Source organism: Balaenoptera physalus (genome assembly GCF_965194825.1).
Source record: "Balaenoptera physalus genome assembly, chromosome: 20".
Classification (NCBI taxonomy): domain Eukaryota; kingdom Metazoa; phylum Chordata; class Mammalia; order Artiodactyla; family Balaenopteridae; genus Balaenoptera; species Balaenoptera physalus.
Window position 1 is genome coordinate 35,807,824 of NC_138901.1, and position 18,998 is coordinate 35,826,821.

The window sequence follows — 18,998 nt, forward strand, 5'->3', positions numbered from 1 at the left end:
GCCCAGTTAAGACAAATCACTACTGCATGGGGATCTTACTCACTTTGGTAACACTGTGAAGACAGCCCAATTTTTTACATCTCCCTTAATCCTCAGGGCAACCCTTTTAGCTAGGTGTTATTATTCCTACCTTAATATGAAGAGACGCCAGGAGGTTAGGTAACTATTCTAAGGCTGTATGGCTAGCATATAGCGGTATTGCCATTTGAACTCAGCTTTTTTTTACTTAATTCTAATGCATTTTCCATGATATTAAATAAGATAAATACATTTGAAATACTTAGCACAGTGTGTGACACATGGTGCCAATAGATGGTAGTTGCTATTATTATTGTTATATCAAAACTTCCTCACTGAAGGTTTGGGAATCTGCTCCATTCTGCTATATTATTAAAGCAGTCTATAATGAACTTATAAAAATTTACTTTTAGAATTGAACTCTCTTCCACGGCTGCATTAGTCTTGTGGACCACTGCAGCAGCTCTTGACTCTGAGTTATTACTCTGTCAAGCCCTAGGATTGTAAGCTCTTCCCTCAAGTTTCCCCTCCTTCCCCCATGGAGTACTGAGTAACCTTCTTGCTTCCTGGCCATCGGACTTTTGCTGCTGACAGCGCTTGGTGGCTTCATTTCCCTGCTACTGTTGATCTGTGTGCTCCCACTGTTTCTGTTGCTTGCTACCACAGGGGCTGTAAAAGTTGAAGCAGGTTTTTTTTTTTTTTTAAACATCTTCATTGGAGTATAATAGCTTTACAGTGGTGTGTTAGTTTCTGCTTTATAACAAAGTGAATCAGTTATACATATACATATATCCCCATATCTCCTCCCTCTTGCGTCTCCCTCCCTCCCACCCTCCCTATCCCACACCTCTAGGTGGTCACAAAGCACAGAGCTGATCTCCCTGTGCTATGCGGCTGCTTCCCACTAGCTATCTATTTTACATTTGGTAGTGTATATGTGTCCATGCCACTCTCGCACCCTGTCACATCTCACCCCTCCCCCTACCCATATCCTCAAGTCCATTCTCTAGTAGGTCTGTGTCTTTATTCCCGTCTTGCCACTAGGTTCTTCATGACCTTTTTTTTTCTTAGATTCCATATATATGTGTTAGCATACTGTATTTGTTTTTCTCTTTCTGACTTACTTCACTCTGTATGACAGACTCTAACTCCATCCACCTCACTATAAATCCCTCCATTTCATTTCTTTTTATAGCTGAGTAATATTCCATTGTATATATGTGCCACATCTTCTTTATCCATTCATCCGATGATGGACACTTAGGTTGCTTCCATGTCCTGACTATTGTAAATAGAGCTGCAATGAACATTTTGGTACATGACTCTTTTTGAATTATGGTTTTCTCAGGGTATATGCCCAGTAGTGGGATTGCTGGGTCGTATGATAGTTCTATTTTTAGTTTTTTAAGGAACCTCCATACTGTTCTCCATAGTGGCTGTATCAATTTACATTCCCACCAACAGTGCAAGAGGGTTCCCTTTTCTCCACACCCTCTCCAGCATTTATTGTTTCTAGATTTTTTGATGATGGCCATTCTGACCGGTGTGAGATGATATCTCATTGTAGTTTTGATTTGCATTTCTCTAATGATTAATGATGTTGAGCATTCTTTCATGTGTCTGTTGGCAATCTGTATATCTTCTTTGGAGAAATGTCTCTTTAGGTCTTCTGCCCATTTTTGGATTGGGTTGTTTGTTTTTTTGTTATTGAGCTGCATGAGCTGCTTGTAAATCTTGGAGGTTAATCCTTTGTCAGTTGCTTCATTTGCAAATATTTTCGCCCATTCTGAGGGTTGTCTTTTTGTCTTGTTTATGGTTTCCTTTGCTGTGCAAAAGCTTTGAAGTTTCATTAGGTCCCATTTGTTTATTTGTGTTTTTATTTCCATTACTCTAGGAGCTGGGTCAAAAAGGATCTTGCTGTGATTTATGTCATAGAGTGTTCTGCCTATGTTTTCCTCTAAGACTTTGATAGTGTCTGGCCTTACACTTAGGTCTTTAATCCATTTTGAGTTTATTTTTGAGTATGGTGTTAGGGAGTGTTCTAATTTCATACTTTTACATGTACCTGTCCAATTTTCCCAGCACCACTTATTGAAGAGGCTGTCTTTTCTCCACTGTATATGCTTGCCTCCTTTATCAAAGATAAGGTGAGTATAGGTGCATGGGTTTATCTGTGGGCTTTCTATCTTGTTCCATTGATCTATATTTCTGTTTTTGTGCCAGTACCAAACTGTCTTGATTACTGTAGCTTTGTAATATAGTCTGAAGTCAGGGAGCCTGATTCCTCCAGCTCCATTTTTTGTTCTCAAGATTGCTTTGGCTATTCGGGGTCTTTTATGTTTCCATACAAATTGTGAAATTTTTTGTTCTAGTTCTGTGAAAAATGCCAGTGGTAGTTTGATAGGGATTGCATTGAATCTATAGATTGCTTTGGGTAGTAGAGTCATTTTCACAATGTTGAATCTTCCAATCCAGGAACATGGTATATCTCTCCATCTATTTGTATCATCTTTAATTTCTTTCATCAGTGTCTTATAATTTTCTGCATACAGGTCTTTTGTCTCCTTAGGTAGGTTTATTCCTAGATATTTTATTCTTTTTGTTGCAATGGTAAATGGGAGTGTTTTCTTAATTTCACTTTCAGATTTTTCGTCATTAGTGTACAGAAATGCAATAGATTTCTGTGCATTAATTTTGTATCCTGCTACTTTACCAAATTCATTGATTAGCTCTAGGAGTTTTCTGGTAGCATCTTTAGGATTCTCTATGTATAGTATCATGTCATCTGCAAATACTGACAGCTTTACTTCTTCTTTTCCAATTTGGATTCCTTTTATTTCTTTGTCTTCTCTGATTGCTGTGGCTAACACTTCCAAAACTATGTTGAATAATAATGGTGAGAGTGGGCAACCTTGTCTTGTTCCTAATCTTAGTGGAAATGGTTTCAGTTTTTCACCATTGAGGACAATGTTGGCTGTGGGTTTGTCATATATGGCCTTTATTATGTTGAGGAAAGTTCCCTCTATGCCTACTTTCTGCAGGGCTTTTATCATAAATGGATGTTGAATTTTGTCAAAAGCTTTCTCTGCATCTATTGAGATGATCATATGGTCTTTCTCCTTCAATTTGTTAATATGCTGTATCACGTTGATTGATTTGCATATATTGAAGAATCCTTGCATTCCTGGAATAAACCCCACTTGATCATGGTGTATGATCCTTTTAATGTGCTGTTGGATTCTGTTTGCTAGTATTTTGTTGAGGATTTTTGCATCTATATTCATCAGTGATATTGGCCTGTAGTTTTCTTTCATTGTGACATCTTTGTCTGGTTTTGGTATCAGGGTGATGGTGGCCTCGTAGAATGAGTTAGGGAGTGATCCTCCCTCTGCAATATTTTGGAAGAGTTTGAGAAGGATAGGTGTAAGCTCTTCTCTACATGTTTGATAGAATTCGCCTGTGAAACCATCTGGTCCTGGGCTTTTGTTTGTTGGAAGATTTTTAATCACAGTTTCAATTTCAGTGCTTGTGATTGGTCTGTTCATATTTTCTATTTCTTCCTGGTTCAGTCTCAGCAGGTTGTGCATTTCTAAGAATCTGTCCATTTCTTCCAGGTTGTCCATTTTATTGGCATAGAGTTGCTTGTAGTAATCTCTCATGATCGTTTGTATCTCTGCAGTGTCAGTGGTTACTTCTCCTTTTTCATTTCTAATTCTATTCATTTGAGTCTTCTCCCTTTTCCTCTTGATGAGTCTGGCTAATGGTTTATCAATTTTGTTTATCTTCTCAAAGAACCAGCTTTTAGTTTCATTGATCTTTGCTATTGTTTCCTTCATTTCTTTTTCATTTATTTCTGATCTGATCTTTATGATTTCTTTCCTTCTGCTAGCTTTGGGGTTTTTTTGTTCTTCTTTCTCTAATTGCTTTAGGTGCAAGGTTAGGTTGTTTATTCGAGATGTTTCCTGTTTCTTGATGTAGGCTTGTATTGCTATAAACTTCCCTCTTAGCACTGCTTTTGCTGCATCCCCTAGGTTTTGGGTCGTCCTGTCTCCATTGTCATTTGTTTCTAGGTATTTTTTGATTTCCGCTTTGATTTCTTCAGTGATCACTTCGTTATTAAGTAGTGTATTGTGTAGCCTCCATGTGTTTGTATTTTTTACAGATCTTTTCCTGTAATTGATATCTAGTCTCATAGCATTGTGGTCGGAAAAGATACTTGATACGATTTCAATGTTCTTAAATTTACTAAGGCTTGATTTGTGACCCAAGATATGATCTATCCTGGAGAATGTTCCATGAGCACTGGAGAAAAATGTGTATTCTGTTTTTTTTGGGTGGAATGTCCTATAAATATTAATTAAGTCCATCTTGTTTAATGTATCATTTAAAGCTTGTGTTTCCTTATTTATTTTCATTTTAGATGATCTGTCCATTGGTGAAAGTGGGGTTTTAAAGTCCCCTACTATGATTGTGTTACTGTCGATTTCCCCTTTTATGGCTGTTAGTATTTGCCTTATGTATTGAGGTGCTCCTATGTTGGGTGCATAAATATTTACAATTGTTATACCTTCCTCTTGGATCGATCCCTTGATCATTATATAGTGTCCTTCTTTGTCTCTTGTAATAATCTTTATTTTAAAGTCTATTTTGTCTGATATGAGAATTGCTACTCCAGCTTTCTTTTGATTTCCATTTGCATGGAATATCTTTTTCCATCCCCTCACTTTCAGTCTGTATGTCTCCCTAGGTCTGAAGTGGGTCTCTTGTAGACAGCATATATATGGGTCTTGTTTTTGTATCCATTCATCCAGTCTGTGTCTTTTGGTGGGAGCATTTAATCCATTTACATTTAAGGTAATTATCGATATGTATGTTCCTATTCCCATTTTCTTAAATGTTTTGGGTTTGTTATTGTAGGTGTTTTCCTTCTCTTGTGTTTCTTGCCTAGAGAAGTTCCTTTAGCATTTGTTGTAAAGCTGGTTTGGTGGTGCTGAATTCTCTTAGCTTTTGCTTGTCTGTAAAGGTTTTAATTTCTCCATTAAATCTGAATGATATCCTTGCTGAGTAGAGTAATCTTGGTTGTAGATTTTTCTCTTTCATCACTTTAAGTATGTTCTGCCACTCCCTTCTGGCTTGCAGGGTTTCTGCTGAAAGATCAGCTGTTAACCTTATGGGGATTCCCTTGTGTGTTATTTGTTGTCTTTCCTTTGCTGCTTTTAATATGTTTTCTTTATATTTAATTTTTAATAGTTTGATTAATATGTGTCTTGGCGTGTTTCTCCTTGTATTTATCCTGTATGGGACTCTCTGTGCTTCCAGGACTTGATTAACTATTTCCTTTCCCATATTGAGGAAGTTTTCAACTCTAATCTCTTCAAATACTTTCTCAGTCCTTTTCTTTTTCTCTTCTCCTTCTGAGACCCCTATAATTCGAATGTTGGTGCGTTTAATGTTGTCCCAGAGGTCTCTGAGACTGTCCTCAGTTCTTTTCATTCTTTTTTCTTTATTCTGCTCTGCAGTAGTTATTTCCACTATTTTATCTTCCAGGTCACTTATCCGTTCTTCTGCCTCAGTTATTCTGCTATTGATCCCTTCTAGAGTATTTTTAATTTCATTTATTGTGTTTTTCATCATTGCTTGGTTCCTCTTTAGTTCTTCTAGGTCCTTGTTAAATGTTTCTTGCATTTTGTCTATTTCTATTTCCAAGATTTTGGACCATCTTTACTATCATTATTCTGAATTCTTTTTCAGGTAGCCTGCCTATATCCTCTTCATTTGTTAGGTCTGGTGTGTTTTTACCTTGCTCCTTCATCTGCTGTGTGTTTTTCTGTCTTCTCATTTTGCTTATCTTACTGTGTTTGGGGTCTCCTTTTCACAGGCTGGAGGTTCGTTTTTCCTGTTGTTTTTGGTATCTGTCCCCAGTGGCTAAGGTTGGTTCAGTGGGTTATGTAGGCTTCTTGGTGGAGGGGACTAGTGCCTGTGTTCTGGTGGATGAGGCTGGATCTTGTCTTTCTGGTGGGCACGTCCATGTCTGGTGGTGTATTTTGGGGTGTCTGTGGCCTTATTATGATTTTAGGCAGCCTCTCTGCTAATGGATGGGGCTGTGTTCCTGTCTTGCTAGTTGTTTGGTATAGGTTGTCCAGCACTGTAGCTTGCTGGTCGTTGAGTGAAGCTGGGTCTTGATGTTGAGACTGAGATGTCTCAGAGATTTTCGCCTTTTGGTATTACGTGGCACTGGGCGGTCTCTTGTCGACCAGTGTCCTGAGGTTGCGTCTCCCACCTCAGAGGCACAGCCCTGATGTCTGGCTGGAGCACCAAGAGCCTTTCATCCACACGGCTCAGAATAAAAGGGAGAAAAAAATAGAAAGAAAGAAAGAAAGAGGATAAAATAAAATAAAATAAAATATAATAAAATAGTAAGATAAAATAAAATAAAGCTATTAAAATAAAAAATAAAAGAATTATTAAGAAAAAATTTATTAAGAAAAAAAATTTTTAATTTTTTAAAATAAAAAATAAGAAATAAATTATTAAGAAAAAAAAATTTTTAAGTGGGGAAAAAAACAAAATAAAACAGACAGACTGAACCCTAGGACAAATGGTAGAAGCAAAGCTATACAGACAAAATCTCACCCAGAAGCATACACATACACACTCACAAAAAGAGGAAAAGGGGAAAAAATAATATATCCTGCTCCCAAAGTCCACCTCCTCAATTTGGGATGATCCGTTGTCTATTCAGGTATTCAACAGATGCAGGTACATCAAGTTGTTTGTGGAGCTTTAATCCGCTGCTTCTGAGGCTGCTGGGAGAAATTTCCCTTTCTCTTCTTTGTTCGTACAGCTCCCGGGGTTCAGCTTTGGATTTGGACACGCCTCTGTGTGTAGGTCACCTGAGGGCGTCTGTTCTTTGCTCACACAGGACGGGGTTAAAGGAGCAGCTGCTACGGGGGCTCTGGCTCACTCAGGCGGCGGGGAGGGAGGGGTACGGATGCGGGGCGAGCCTGCAGCGGCAGAGGCCAGCGTGACGTTGCAGCAGCCTGAGGCGCGCTGTGCGTTCTCCTGGGGAAGTTGTCCCTGGATCACGGGACCCTGGCCGTGGCGGGCTGCACAGGCTCCTGGGAGGGGTGGTGTGGATAGTGACCTGTGCTCGCCCACAGGCTTCTTGGTGGTGGCAGCAGCAGCCTTAGCATCTCATGCCCGTCTCTGGAGTCCGCGCTGATAGCCGCAGCTCGCGCCCATCTCTGGAGCTCGTTTAGGCAGCGCTCTGAATCCCGTCTCCTTGCGTGCCGCGAAACAAAGAGGCAAGAAAAAGTCTCTTGCCTGTTCGGCAGCTCCAGACCTTTTTCCAGACTCCCTCCCGGCTAGCTGTGGCGCACTAGCCCCTTTCAGGCTGTGTTCACGCAGCCAACCCCAGTCCTCTCTCTGGGATCCGATCTGCGCAGCCCAAGCCTCAGCTCCCAGCCCCGCCCACCCCGGTGGGTGAGCAGACAAGCCTCTCGGGCTGGTGAGTGCCGGTCGGCACCGATCCTCTGTGCGGGAATCTCTCCGCTTTGCCCTCCGCACCCCTGTGGCTGCGCTCTCCTCCGTGGCTCTGAAGCTTCCCCCCTCTGCCACCCGCAGTCTCCACCTGAGAAGCGGCTTCCTAGTGTGTGGAAACCTTTCCTCCTTCACAGCTCCCTCCCACTGGTGCAGGTCCCGTCCCTATTCTTTTGTCTCTGTTATTTCTTTTTTCTTTTGCCCTACCCAGGTACGTGGGGAGTTTCTTGCCTTTTGGGAGGTCTGAGGTCTTCTGCCAGCGTTCAGTGGGTGTTCTGTAGGAGCAGTTCCACGTGTAGATGTATTTCTAATGTATCTGTGGGACGGAAGGTGATCTCCGCGTCTTACTCTTCCGCCATCTTGCCCAGACATTGAAGCAGGTTTTTAACACCCAGACCAGTGATACAATTCTGCATTAGTATCCCGGAAGGTTGTTGGCTCTTTCTTCAGAGTCCATTTAATTTATTGACAGAAGAATCTAGGATTTCTCTCACATAAGTAGTTGGAGAAGAGATGGGATAATCCCCTTGATTTTAGTTCTCCACCTCAGTTTCACTGTCCCTAGTACTTTGGGTTCCTGATTCCCCAACCTCTCTGGGATTCTACAAGATATGTTCCTCAACATCTCTAGCTGTTTTATAGGCCAGAATTTTGCCATGAATCAGTTATGGTGTGCTGAGTTAGTGATTGCCCCTCAGCTTCTTAGAGGTATAACATGCCACCTCTGTTTACCCCAGTACACCGTACAAGTATTACCATTTTCTATATGTGTGCTCAAACTTAAAAGTGTTTACAAAGCCTTTCCCTAGCTTTCAGCTTCTTCAGGCCTCCTTTATCAATTATCACCCTACCATCTATTTTTTGTCTTCCAGAAATTTATTGAAACTTTTCATCTCATGGCTCTTCTTTCATTTTTTCTCTAACATTATGAGTTTATACTGTTTGTAACCCTTTACTTTTATATGAGTAGGCTCTTGGAGGAAAAGAAGATACATGCCAAGGTCAAGCTGCCATTTTTAACTGAAAATTGGATTTTTTAAAAAATTTAACTTTACTAGAGTATAATTGATTTATAACAAACAGCACATATTTATAGTGAGACAGTTTGGTAAGTTTTGACATGTGTATCCATTTGTGAAACCATCACTACTACCTACTGTACCTTTGAAGAAACTGATGCTTGGAGAAGCCTAGAAGTTCAAATTGGAATCCAGGTCTGTCTGATGTCAAGTTCCATGCTGTGGGCTCTGAAACCTGAGTTCTAGTTGGGAAAACAACCATTGACTATTTCTCATTTGTGTAGGGAAAGTACACAATCTCTCTGAATCTAGCTACTCATTTCTTTAATAAGAGGGCTGTGCTAAATGATCCTAAGGTGTTTTTCAACTTCAGGTTTCTATACTTTATTTATGTTTCTTATACAGAAGTGGTAAATCTGTTCAAATACAGTTTTTAAATTAAATGAAACTGCACTATTCTCTATAATTTTAACAGTGGAGCTATATGAGACATTAAAATAATATTTTTTTCTTTTTATAGGAAAGTATTTAAGAAGCTCATGGAGTAATATGAGTCAGAGTAATATAGGATCTGCAGGAAGTCCCTCAAGATAGTTGGTGAGACAGTAGGAATTTGTGTTTTCTTCAAAGTGTATTGTATAATTATTTTGCAGACATTCTGACTGTAAAATTCCTAGCCTTGTGCTCACAAGAGACATTTTCCTCAGTCTTTTATTATTATGTGGTTTTTAAGCTTAGTAACGGTGGAAGCTATAATAGTTACCTAAAGCTTAACTATATTCTTCACTTCTGCTAGAAAATACAGATTTTTATATAGCTATAGATATTGATAATGATATAGATATAGTCCTATAGCTCTATCTAGCTTTCTATCTACAGAACTGCCTTTACATTTCTCAGATATTATCAGCAATGACTAAAATGCCATAGCCCAACATATATAAAATACATCTATCATCTATATACAGGCACATATTGTTTACATGCCATGTATATGTAATGTTTTTATGCACAGTTAAAATCAAATTTGACTGTTCTAAGATATGACAGTTTATTTTCTACTTCTCCAATCTTAGGAAAAGAAGAATTTATAGACTCTTCGTCAAGATCTTCATTTATACAGCTGTTAAATCCAAGGCTACAGTGGTAGTGAAACCATGAATAAAAATACATCTGCCGTAGTATCATCCGGGCTACTTGAAAAGTAATTGCTAAATTAAATTTAATATGTTTGAACTATCATAGTTTAAATATGTAGAATATTAATGAACATTTGGTGGAAAGTTTTATACAGCTACCTACCTGTGGTCTAAGATAGTGGTAATGAAAAGGTTGATCAGAGCTTTCTATGTAAATCAGGGTAAAGGACAAATTATGCATTCTCTTTTAGAATTATTTATATAGACTGCTTTTTAAAAGTTTGATCTGATTTTTTGAATACCTAAAATATTTTATAATTCCAGTATAAAAATAACATAATGTTAAGATTAACATTTGCTGACTAACAAACCAGCTCAAAGTACCTTAAAACAAACAAGCATTTATTCTTCCTCATGATTCTGTGAGCAGTTCTTCTGGGCTGCACCAGATCACGTAGGGTGGCCTCATTACCATGTCTGGGGCCTCATCTAGGAAGGCTGGATAGCTGAAGTCTCTTTCAACCTGGCCTCTCATCTTCCAGGCAGCTAGCTCAGGCTTTTTCAGAATGGTGGTGGCAGAATGGTTCCCAGCAACAAGCACAAGTGTTTTTCAAATGTCTGTTTTCCTCACATTTGCTTATGCACCATTGGCTAAAGCAATTTAGATAACTAAGTCCAAATTCAAGGTCTAGAGTTACAGACTTTACTTTTTAATGGAAGGAGCGGTAAAGTCACATTCCTGGGGGCATGCAGACAGAGATGGGAAGAATTGGTGGCCATTTTGCAAACATGTAACACACATATAACAAGGTATATTTGGAGAAGTCCTGCTTTCAGTCTTGTCTTTCACTCTGTGCCCTCATTCCTCCTATAAATAGCCATCTTTATTCTTAGTTCTTTTTCAGTGTTTCTTTTTGCATAAGCAAATACATATCCATGTAAATATATATGCATGTTATATATATATGTGTGTATATAATTATATTTTTTCTCAAAGCTATTATTTATTCTGTATATAGTTCCACTGTATAGACATTCTTCTACTCTTGCTTACATAGTAAACAAGTGTACACCAGCACTTAGACTCAGGTTTGAAGATCTTCCCTGCAGCAGGGTGTCAGGTTAGTTAAACTCAGGGTATCTTTCTCTGATGCCTCCTCCTGGGAGCACTGGAAAGCTCCAGTCTCATAGGGATATAAGCCAGGCCCAGCTGTGTGTTAGGTGAAGAGCTCTGTCTACAGAGCTCCATGCATTGATGTTGAACAGTTTTACTCTGTGTGACAGCACAGAGTTTTATCCAACTACTTAGGGCAAAATCAGGTTCATGAGGAAGTAGCATATGACCAAGGCAAAATGTCCCAAAACACCCAGGATCCAGCTCCCAGGCTCCACTTGCCAGTGCATTCTTAACAAAAAGGTAGCATATTATATATAGTGTTTGGACCAGACTTTTTTTAAACTTAAAATTATATCCTGGTGATCACTTCATATCAATTTATAAAGATCTTCCTTGTACCTTGTTGTAACTGTATAGTATTCTGTTCTTAATGTACCACAGTTTATTCATCCAGTACCTTATTGATGGACATTTGAATTGTTTGCTATTTTTGGTGATCACAAATTATGCCAAATGACGAACCTAGTATACAAGTCATTTGTATTTCTTGCCAGAGTATCTTTGGGAAAGGCTCCTAGAAAGGGGATTGTTGGATCAGAAGGTAAAGTTAGAGACTATCAGATCCCCTCTTTAGGGGTTATGCCATTTTGCATTACCACCAACAATGTAAAAGAGTACCTCTTTCCTAAAGCCTTGTCTTATATTGTCAAAGTTCTGAATTTACGTTGATCTGATAGGTGAAAAGCAGTGTCTCTGCCTGGTTTTAACTTGTAATTCTCTTACTATGATTAAAGTTGAGCAGCAGAACTATTTTTAGTAGCCAAAAAAAAAAAAGAAGTAATATAAATTCTTAACAATGAGGGAATTTTAAAGTAAGGTCCTAGCAAGTAAATACACTGCTGTGTTAATAATAGATACTCTGTGTTGGGATTAGAAAAGGTGGGATCCTTTACTGAAATAATAACATATGCTGGAGATCGTGTGTGTCCCCGTTGAAGGAAATTGACATTTAGAGGGTTTAAGAGGTTACTGGAGGTGCTTAATGAGGACCTTTGTCCCCTTTCGTCTTCATCTTGCCCTTTTCTAGGCTTCACCCCTTTAAGTCCTTGCAGTCTAAATCTCCTGTCAAGAATGGACTGAGGTTCTGGAATCTGACAGTAGAACATTTTCTGCCTTTTCTTCCTAGCTAATTGACTATTACCCTAGTAACCCTAGATAGGCCCTCCAACCCTAGAGCTGAATTCAATATAATGCAACCCTAAAGGACGTGCTATATAAAGGGCAAAATATTCAAAAACAGGGAGTTTTGTAATTTTTTAAAAATTTCTTTCATTCTACTTTTTTATGATTTAACTTTTGAATACAAGTCTTCTTAAAGATATAGTCAGAACTTCTATGGCAGAAGTTAAGAATATTTTTTTAAATCTATAATCATATGTAAGGTATGGAGTAACTCTTTTTAAACAGCAGTTTCTGTGTTTTGGCACGTTTGAAGACAGCTGGAAGTCCTATATTCAAAAATGGTTTTAATGCACCAGTGAAGTAGACCTTAGACCATACTTTGCCTCTGGAGTAAGACAGACTGGCCTCACATTGCTGTTCTCCAGCTTCGTAACCTTGGGCCACCAAGTTAACCTGCCCAGATTTGGGTTCTTTTAGAAAAATGAGGGTAATAATCGTAGGGATTTTATAAATATTAGTTGAACGGCCTAATGTATGTATATTGCTTAGCACAACACCCACTGTACCATAAATAAGCAGACAGCCCTGAGCTTCATTTCATGCTTTATTCAAGTTCTCTTGGACCAGTAAAAGTATCTGCTCTGACCACTGTTTAGAAACACAACTGAGGTGAAGGGGGGAGAGTACCTTTTGCAGAATTCTTTTAACAGTTCCTTCTTTTCTAATGGCATCACTTTTATGTCTGGCAGAAATTGCAGCTGGAGCAAGTAATTTGTACCAGGAAAATACTCTTTCTAAATTAAAAAGATAAACTGCATTTGTTTTTTTTTTTGAGATTCAAATGAAGGTCATATTTATTTTGCTTTAAATGGCCAAAAACATGTCTTTTAAAGTCACTTACCTAATTCATTAAAGTATTTTGTTTTGGAATCCTTCAGTGTAGTCAAAAAAAATCAGTTAAAACTAAGTCTCTTCAGGGCTTCCCTGGTGGCGCAGTGGTTGAGAATCTGCCTGCTGATGCAGGGGACACGGGTTCGAGCCCTGGTCTGGGAAGATCCCACATGCCGCGGAGCAACTGGGCCCGTGAGCCACAACTACTGAGCCTGCGCGTCTGGAGCCTGTGCTCCGCAACAAGAGAGGCCGCGATAGTGAGAGGCCCGCGCACCACGATGAAGAGTGGCCCCCCGCTTGCCACAACTAGAGAAAGCCCTCGCACAGAAACGAAGACCCATCACAGCCATAAATTAAATAAAAAAAAAAAAAACACTAAGTCTCTTCAGATACCTTTAATAAATCTTTAAAGTTGTTTAAATAATATTTTTAAAGTATTTTTCTTCTACTCCAAAGAAATAAGCATTATTGCAGTAATTTCTTCTACTGTTTGGCTGTTTTATAGAAAAACTAAAATTAGAGCTAAGAAAATTCATTTGATTGCTTTTGTATTATCATACTTTTTAAAATGTAGTTGCTAGTGTGTACTTTGTATTCTGAGTTGTCTAGTTCTAAGAATTTGATTTAACAAACAGTTTAAAGAAAAAGTAGGTACCCATCTCTAGGCTAATCTGTGCATGCTACTTTACTTTATCTTAGGGATCCTGCCTTTCAGATGATTACAGTTACCAAGGAGACAGGCCTTGGTCTGAAGATCCTAGGAGGAATTAACCGGAATGAAGGTCCCTTGGTATATATTCAGGAAATCATTCCTGGAGGAGACTGTTATAAGGTAAAAATGAAAATAAAAATAACCCTTCACCTAAAAGACAAAACCACTAGTGATGAGGTGTGTTTTCCTATAGCATCAGTAAATTTTTATTTTTTTTTTGTGATGGTGTATACATCTAGGAAGTAGAAAGAATTAACATTTTGACTAATAAGGCAGAGAAACATTTAAGCATTCATTAAGCTAAGGAAGAATAATCTCAAATTTTACTTTTTTTTTTTTTAACTTTTTATTTTATATTGGAGTATAACCGATTAACAATGTTGTGATAATTTCAGGTGCACAGCAAAGCGACTTAGCTCTACAAGTACATGTATCCATTCTCCCCCAGACTCCCCTCCCATCCAGGCTGCCACATAACATTGAGCAGAGTTCTCTGTGCTTTAAATATAGCAGTGTGTGCATGTCAATCCCAAACCCTTTAACTATAACTTCCCTCCACCCTTCTCCCCTGTAACCATAAGTTCATTCTCTAAGTCTATGAGTCCGTTTCTGTTTTGTAAATACGTTCATTTGTATCATTTCTTTTTAGATTCTGCAAATAAGCAATATCATAAGATATTTCTCTTTCTCTTTCTGACTTACTTCACTCAGTATGACAATCTCTGTGTCCATCCATGTTGCTACAAATGACATTATTTCATTCTTTTTTATGGCTGAGTAATATTCCATTGTATATATGTACCACATCTTCTTTATCCATTCCTCTGTCGATGGACATTTAGGTTGCTTCCATGTCTTGGCTATTGTAAACAGTACTGCAATGAACATTGGGGTGCATGTATACTTTATGACCATTTTTTTCTCCAGATATATGCCCAGGAGTGGGATTGCAGGGTCATATGTTAGCTCTATTTTTAGTTTTTTAAGGAACCTCCATAATGTTCTCTATAGTGGCTGTACCAGTTTATATTCCCACCAGCAGTGTAGGAGGGTTCCCTTCTCTCCACATCCTCTCCAGCATTTATTGTATGTGGATTTTTGATGATAGCCATTTTGACTGGTGTGAGGTGATATCTCACTGTAGTTTTTTTTTTTTTTTTTTTTTTTAAAGGTAATTTTAAATTTATTTATTTATTTATTTATTTTTGGCTGTGTTGGGTCTTCGTTTCTGTGCTAGGGCTTTCTCTAGTTGCGGCAAGTGGGGGCCACTCTTCATTGCAGTGCGTGGGCCTCTCACTATCGCGGCCTCTCCCGTTGCGGAGCACAGGCTCCAGACACGCAGGCTCAGCAGTTGCGGCCCACGGGCCCAGCTGCTCCGCGGCACGTGGGATCCTCCCAGACCAGGGCTCGAACCCGTGTCCCCTGTATTGGCAGGCGGATTCTCAACCACTGCGCCACCAGGGAAGCCCTCACTGTAGTTTTGATTTGCATTTCTCTAATCATTAGTGATGTTGAATATTTTTTCATGTGCCTCTTGGCCATTCGTATGTCTTCCTTGGAAAAATGTCTGTTTAGGTCTTCTGCCCATTTTTTCATTGGGTTGTTTGTTTTGATGATATTAAGCCACATGAGCTGTTTATAGATTTTGGAGGCTAATCCCTTGTCAGTCACATCATTTGCAAGTATTTTCTCCCAGTCTGTGGGTTGTCTTTTCGTTTTGTTTATGGTTTCCTTTGCTATGCAAAAGCTTTTGAGTTTAATAGTTGCCATTTGTTTATTTTTGTTCTTATTTCCATTTCTCAGGGAGACAGATTGGAAAAAATATTGCTGCGATTTATGTCAGAGAGTGTTCTGCCTATGTTTTCCTCTAGGAGTTTTATAGTGTCCAGTCTCACATTTAGGTCTTTAATCCATTTTGAGCTTATTTTTGTGTATAGTGTTAAAGAATGATCTAATTTCATTTTTTTACCTGTGGCTGTCCAGTTTTCCCAACACCATTTGTTGAAGAGACTGTCTTTCCACCATTGTATAGTCTTGCCTCCTTTGTCATAGATTAATTGACCATAGGTGTGTGGGTTTATTTCTGGGATTTCTATCCTGTTCCATTGATCTATAGTTCTGTTTTTGTGCCAGTACCATACTGTTTTGATGACTATAGCTTTTTAGTATAGTCTGAAGTCAGGGAGTCTGATTCCTCCAGCTCCATTTTTCTTTCTCAAGACTGCTTTGGCTTTTCAGGGTCTTTTGTGTCTCCATACAAATTTTAACATTTTTTGTTCTAGTTCTGTGAAAAATGACATTGGTAATTTGATAAGAATTGCATTGAATCTGTAGATTGCCTTGGGAAGTATAGTCATTTTGACAATATTGATTCTTCCAATCCAAGAACATGGTATATCTTTCCATCTGTTCATGTCATCTGTGATTTCTTTCATCAGCGTCTTAAAGTTTTTGGAGTGCCGGTCTTTTGTCTCCTTAGGCAGGTTTATTCCTAGGTATTTTATTCTTTTTGATGCAATGGTAAATGGGATTGTTTCTTGAATTTCTCTTTCTGATCTTTCATTATTAGTGTATAGAAATGCAACAGATTTCTGTGTATTAATTTTGTAGCCTGCAAATTTACCAAGTTCCTTGGTGAGCTGTAGTAGTTTTCTGGTAATGTCTTTAGAATTTTCTATGTATAGTATCATGTCATCTGCAAACAGTGACATTTTCACTTCTTATTTTCCAATTTGGATTCCTTTTACTTCTTTTTCTTCTCTGATTGCTGTAGCTAGGACTTCCAAAACTATGTTGAATAAAAGTGGTGAGGGTGGGCATCCTTGTCTTGTTCCTGATCTTAGAGGAGATGCTTTCAACTTTTCACCATTGAGTATGATGCTTGATGTGGGTTTGTCATATATGGCCTTTGTTATGTTGAGGTAGGTTCCCTCTATGCCCACTTTCTGGGAAGTTTTTATCATAAATCGGTGTTGAATTTTGTCAAAAGTTTTTTCCATCTATTGAGGTGATCGTATGGTTTTTATTCTTTACTTTGTTGGTGTGGTGTATGACGCTGATTGATTTGTGGATATTGAAAAATCCTTGCATTCCTGGGATAAATCCCACTTGATCATTGTGTATGATCCTTTTAATGTATTGTTGGATTCGAATTGCTACTATTTTGTTGAGGATTTTTGCATCTATGTTCATCAGTGATATTGGCCTGTAATTTTCTCTTTTAATGGTATCTTTGTCTTGTTTTGGTATCAGGGTGATGGTGACCTCATAGAATGAATTCAGGAGTTTTCCTTCCTCTGCCATTTTTTGGAAGAGTTTCAGAAGGATAGATGTTAGCTCTTCTCTAAATGTTTGATAGACTTTGCTTGTGAAGTCATCAGGTCCTGGACTTTTGTTTGTTGGGAGTTTTTTAATTACAGTTTCAATTTCAGTGCTTGTGATTGGTCTCTTCATATTTTCTAATTCTTCCTGGATCAGTCTTGGGAGACTGTACCTTTCTAAGAATTTGTCCATTCCTTCCAGGTTGTCCATTTTATTGGCATACTGTTACATATAGTAGTCTCTTATAATCCTTTGTATTTCTGTGGTGTCAGTTATAACTTCTCCATTTTCATTTCTAATTTTGTTAATTTGAGTCCTCTCCCTTTTTTTCTTTATTTTGTTTATCTTTTCAAACAACCAGCTTTTAGTTTCATTGATCTTTGCTATTGTCTTCCTTGTTTATTTATTTATTGCTGATCTGATCTTTATGATTCCTGCTCTGATCTTTATGATTTCTTTCCTTCTACTAACTTTCGGTTTTGTTTGTTTTTCTTTCTCTAGTTGCTTTAGGTATAAGGTTAGGTTGTTTATTTGAGATTTTTCTTGTTTCCTGAGGTAAGACTGTATTGCTGTAAACTTTCCTCTTAGAACTGCTTTTGCTGTATCCCATAGGTTTTGGATCGTTGTGCTTTCATTTCCATTTGCCTCTAGGTATTTTTTTATTTCCTCTTTGATTTCTTCAGTGATCCATTGGTTGTTTAGTAGCGTATTGTTTAGCCTTCACATGTTTGTGTTTTTTATAGTTTTTTGTTCTTATAGCTTATTTCTAATCTCATAGCACTGTGGTCAGAAAAGATTCTTGATATGATTTCAATTTTCTTAAATTTACAGAGGCTTGCTTTGTGGCCGAGGATGTGGTCAATCTTGGAGAATGTTCCGTGTGCACTTGAGAAGAATGTGTATTCTTCTGCTTATGGGTAGAGTGCTCTATAAATATCAATTAAGTCCATCTGGTCTAACGTGTCATTTAAGGCCTGTGTTTCTTTATTGATTTTCTGTCTGGATGATCTGTCCATTGATGAAAGTGGGGTGTTAATGTCCCCCACTATTATTGTGTTACTGTCGATTACTCCCTTTATGGCTGTTAGTATTTGCCTTATATATTGAAGTGCTCCTATGTTGGGTGCATATATGTTTACAATTGCTATAACTTCTTCTTGGATTGATCCCTTGATTGTTATGTAGTGTCCTTCTTTGTCTCTTATAACAGTGTTTATTTTTAAGTCTATTTTTTTGGATATGAGTAGTGCTACTCCAGCTTTCTTTTGATTTCCATTTGCATGGAATACCTTCTTCCATCCCCTCACTTTCAATCTCTATGTGTCCCTAGGTCTGAAGTGGGTCTCTTGTAGACAGCATATATACGGGTCTTGTTTTCATATCCATTCAGCCAGTCTATGTCTTTTGGCTTATTTAATCCATTTACATTTAAGGTAATTATTAATATGTGTGTTCCTATTGCCATTTTCTTAATTGTTTTGGGTTTGTTTTTGTAGGTCTTTTTTCTTTCCTTCCTCTTTTGTTCTCTTCTGATGATCATCTTTAGTGTTGTTTGGGTTGCTTTTTCTTTTTTTGTGTGTATCTATTGTAGTTTCTGGGTTTGCTGTTCCCATGAGGTTTTGATATAGTAGTCTATATGTGTACAAGGTTGCTTAACGTTGCTAGTCTTTTTCCTGCCTAGAGGAATTCCTTTAGCATTTGTTGCAAAGCTGGTCTGGTGGTGCTGAATTCGCTTAGCTTTTGCTTGTCTGTAAAGCTTTTGATTTCTCCATCAAATCTAAATGAGAGCCTTGCTGGGTAGAGTATTCTTGGTTGTAGGTTCTTCCCTTTCATCACTAAATATATCGTGCCACTCCCTTCTGGCTTGCAGAGTTTCTGCTGAGAAATCAGCTGTTAACCTTATGGGAGTTCCCTTATATGTTATTTGTCGTTTTTCCCTTGCTGCTTTTAATAATTTTTTATCTTTAATTTTTATCAATTTGATTACTATGTGTCTCGGCCTGTTTCTCCTTGGGTTTATCCTGCCTGGGACTCTCTGTGCTTCCTGGACTTGGGTGGCT

At 38.2% G+C, this 18,998-nt stretch overlaps 1 protein-coding gene across 5 annotated transcripts in view; it reads left to right on the forward strand.

Moving 5' to 3' along the window:
* Positions 1-18,998, forward strand: part of STXBP4 (syntaxin binding protein 4) — a 208,306-nt gene that overhangs the window by 9,272 nt on the left and 180,036 nt on the right. For 4 of the 5 annotated variants that reach the window (XR_014257649.1, XM_082442221.1, XM_082442223.1 and 1 more), the window contains exons 2-4: positions 9,097-9,173; positions 9,653-9,780; positions 13,605-13,737. Coding sequence is in view for 4 of the 5 variants with exons in the window: in XM_082442221.1 (XP_082298347.1) it covers positions 9,734-9,780; positions 13,605-13,737 (180 nt within the window). In the remaining variant the exon portion in view is untranslated. The remainder of the gene's footprint in view (positions 1-9,096; positions 9,174-9,652; positions 9,781-13,604; positions 13,738-18,998) is intronic. The other variant, XM_082442222.1, reaches the window with a different exon arrangement.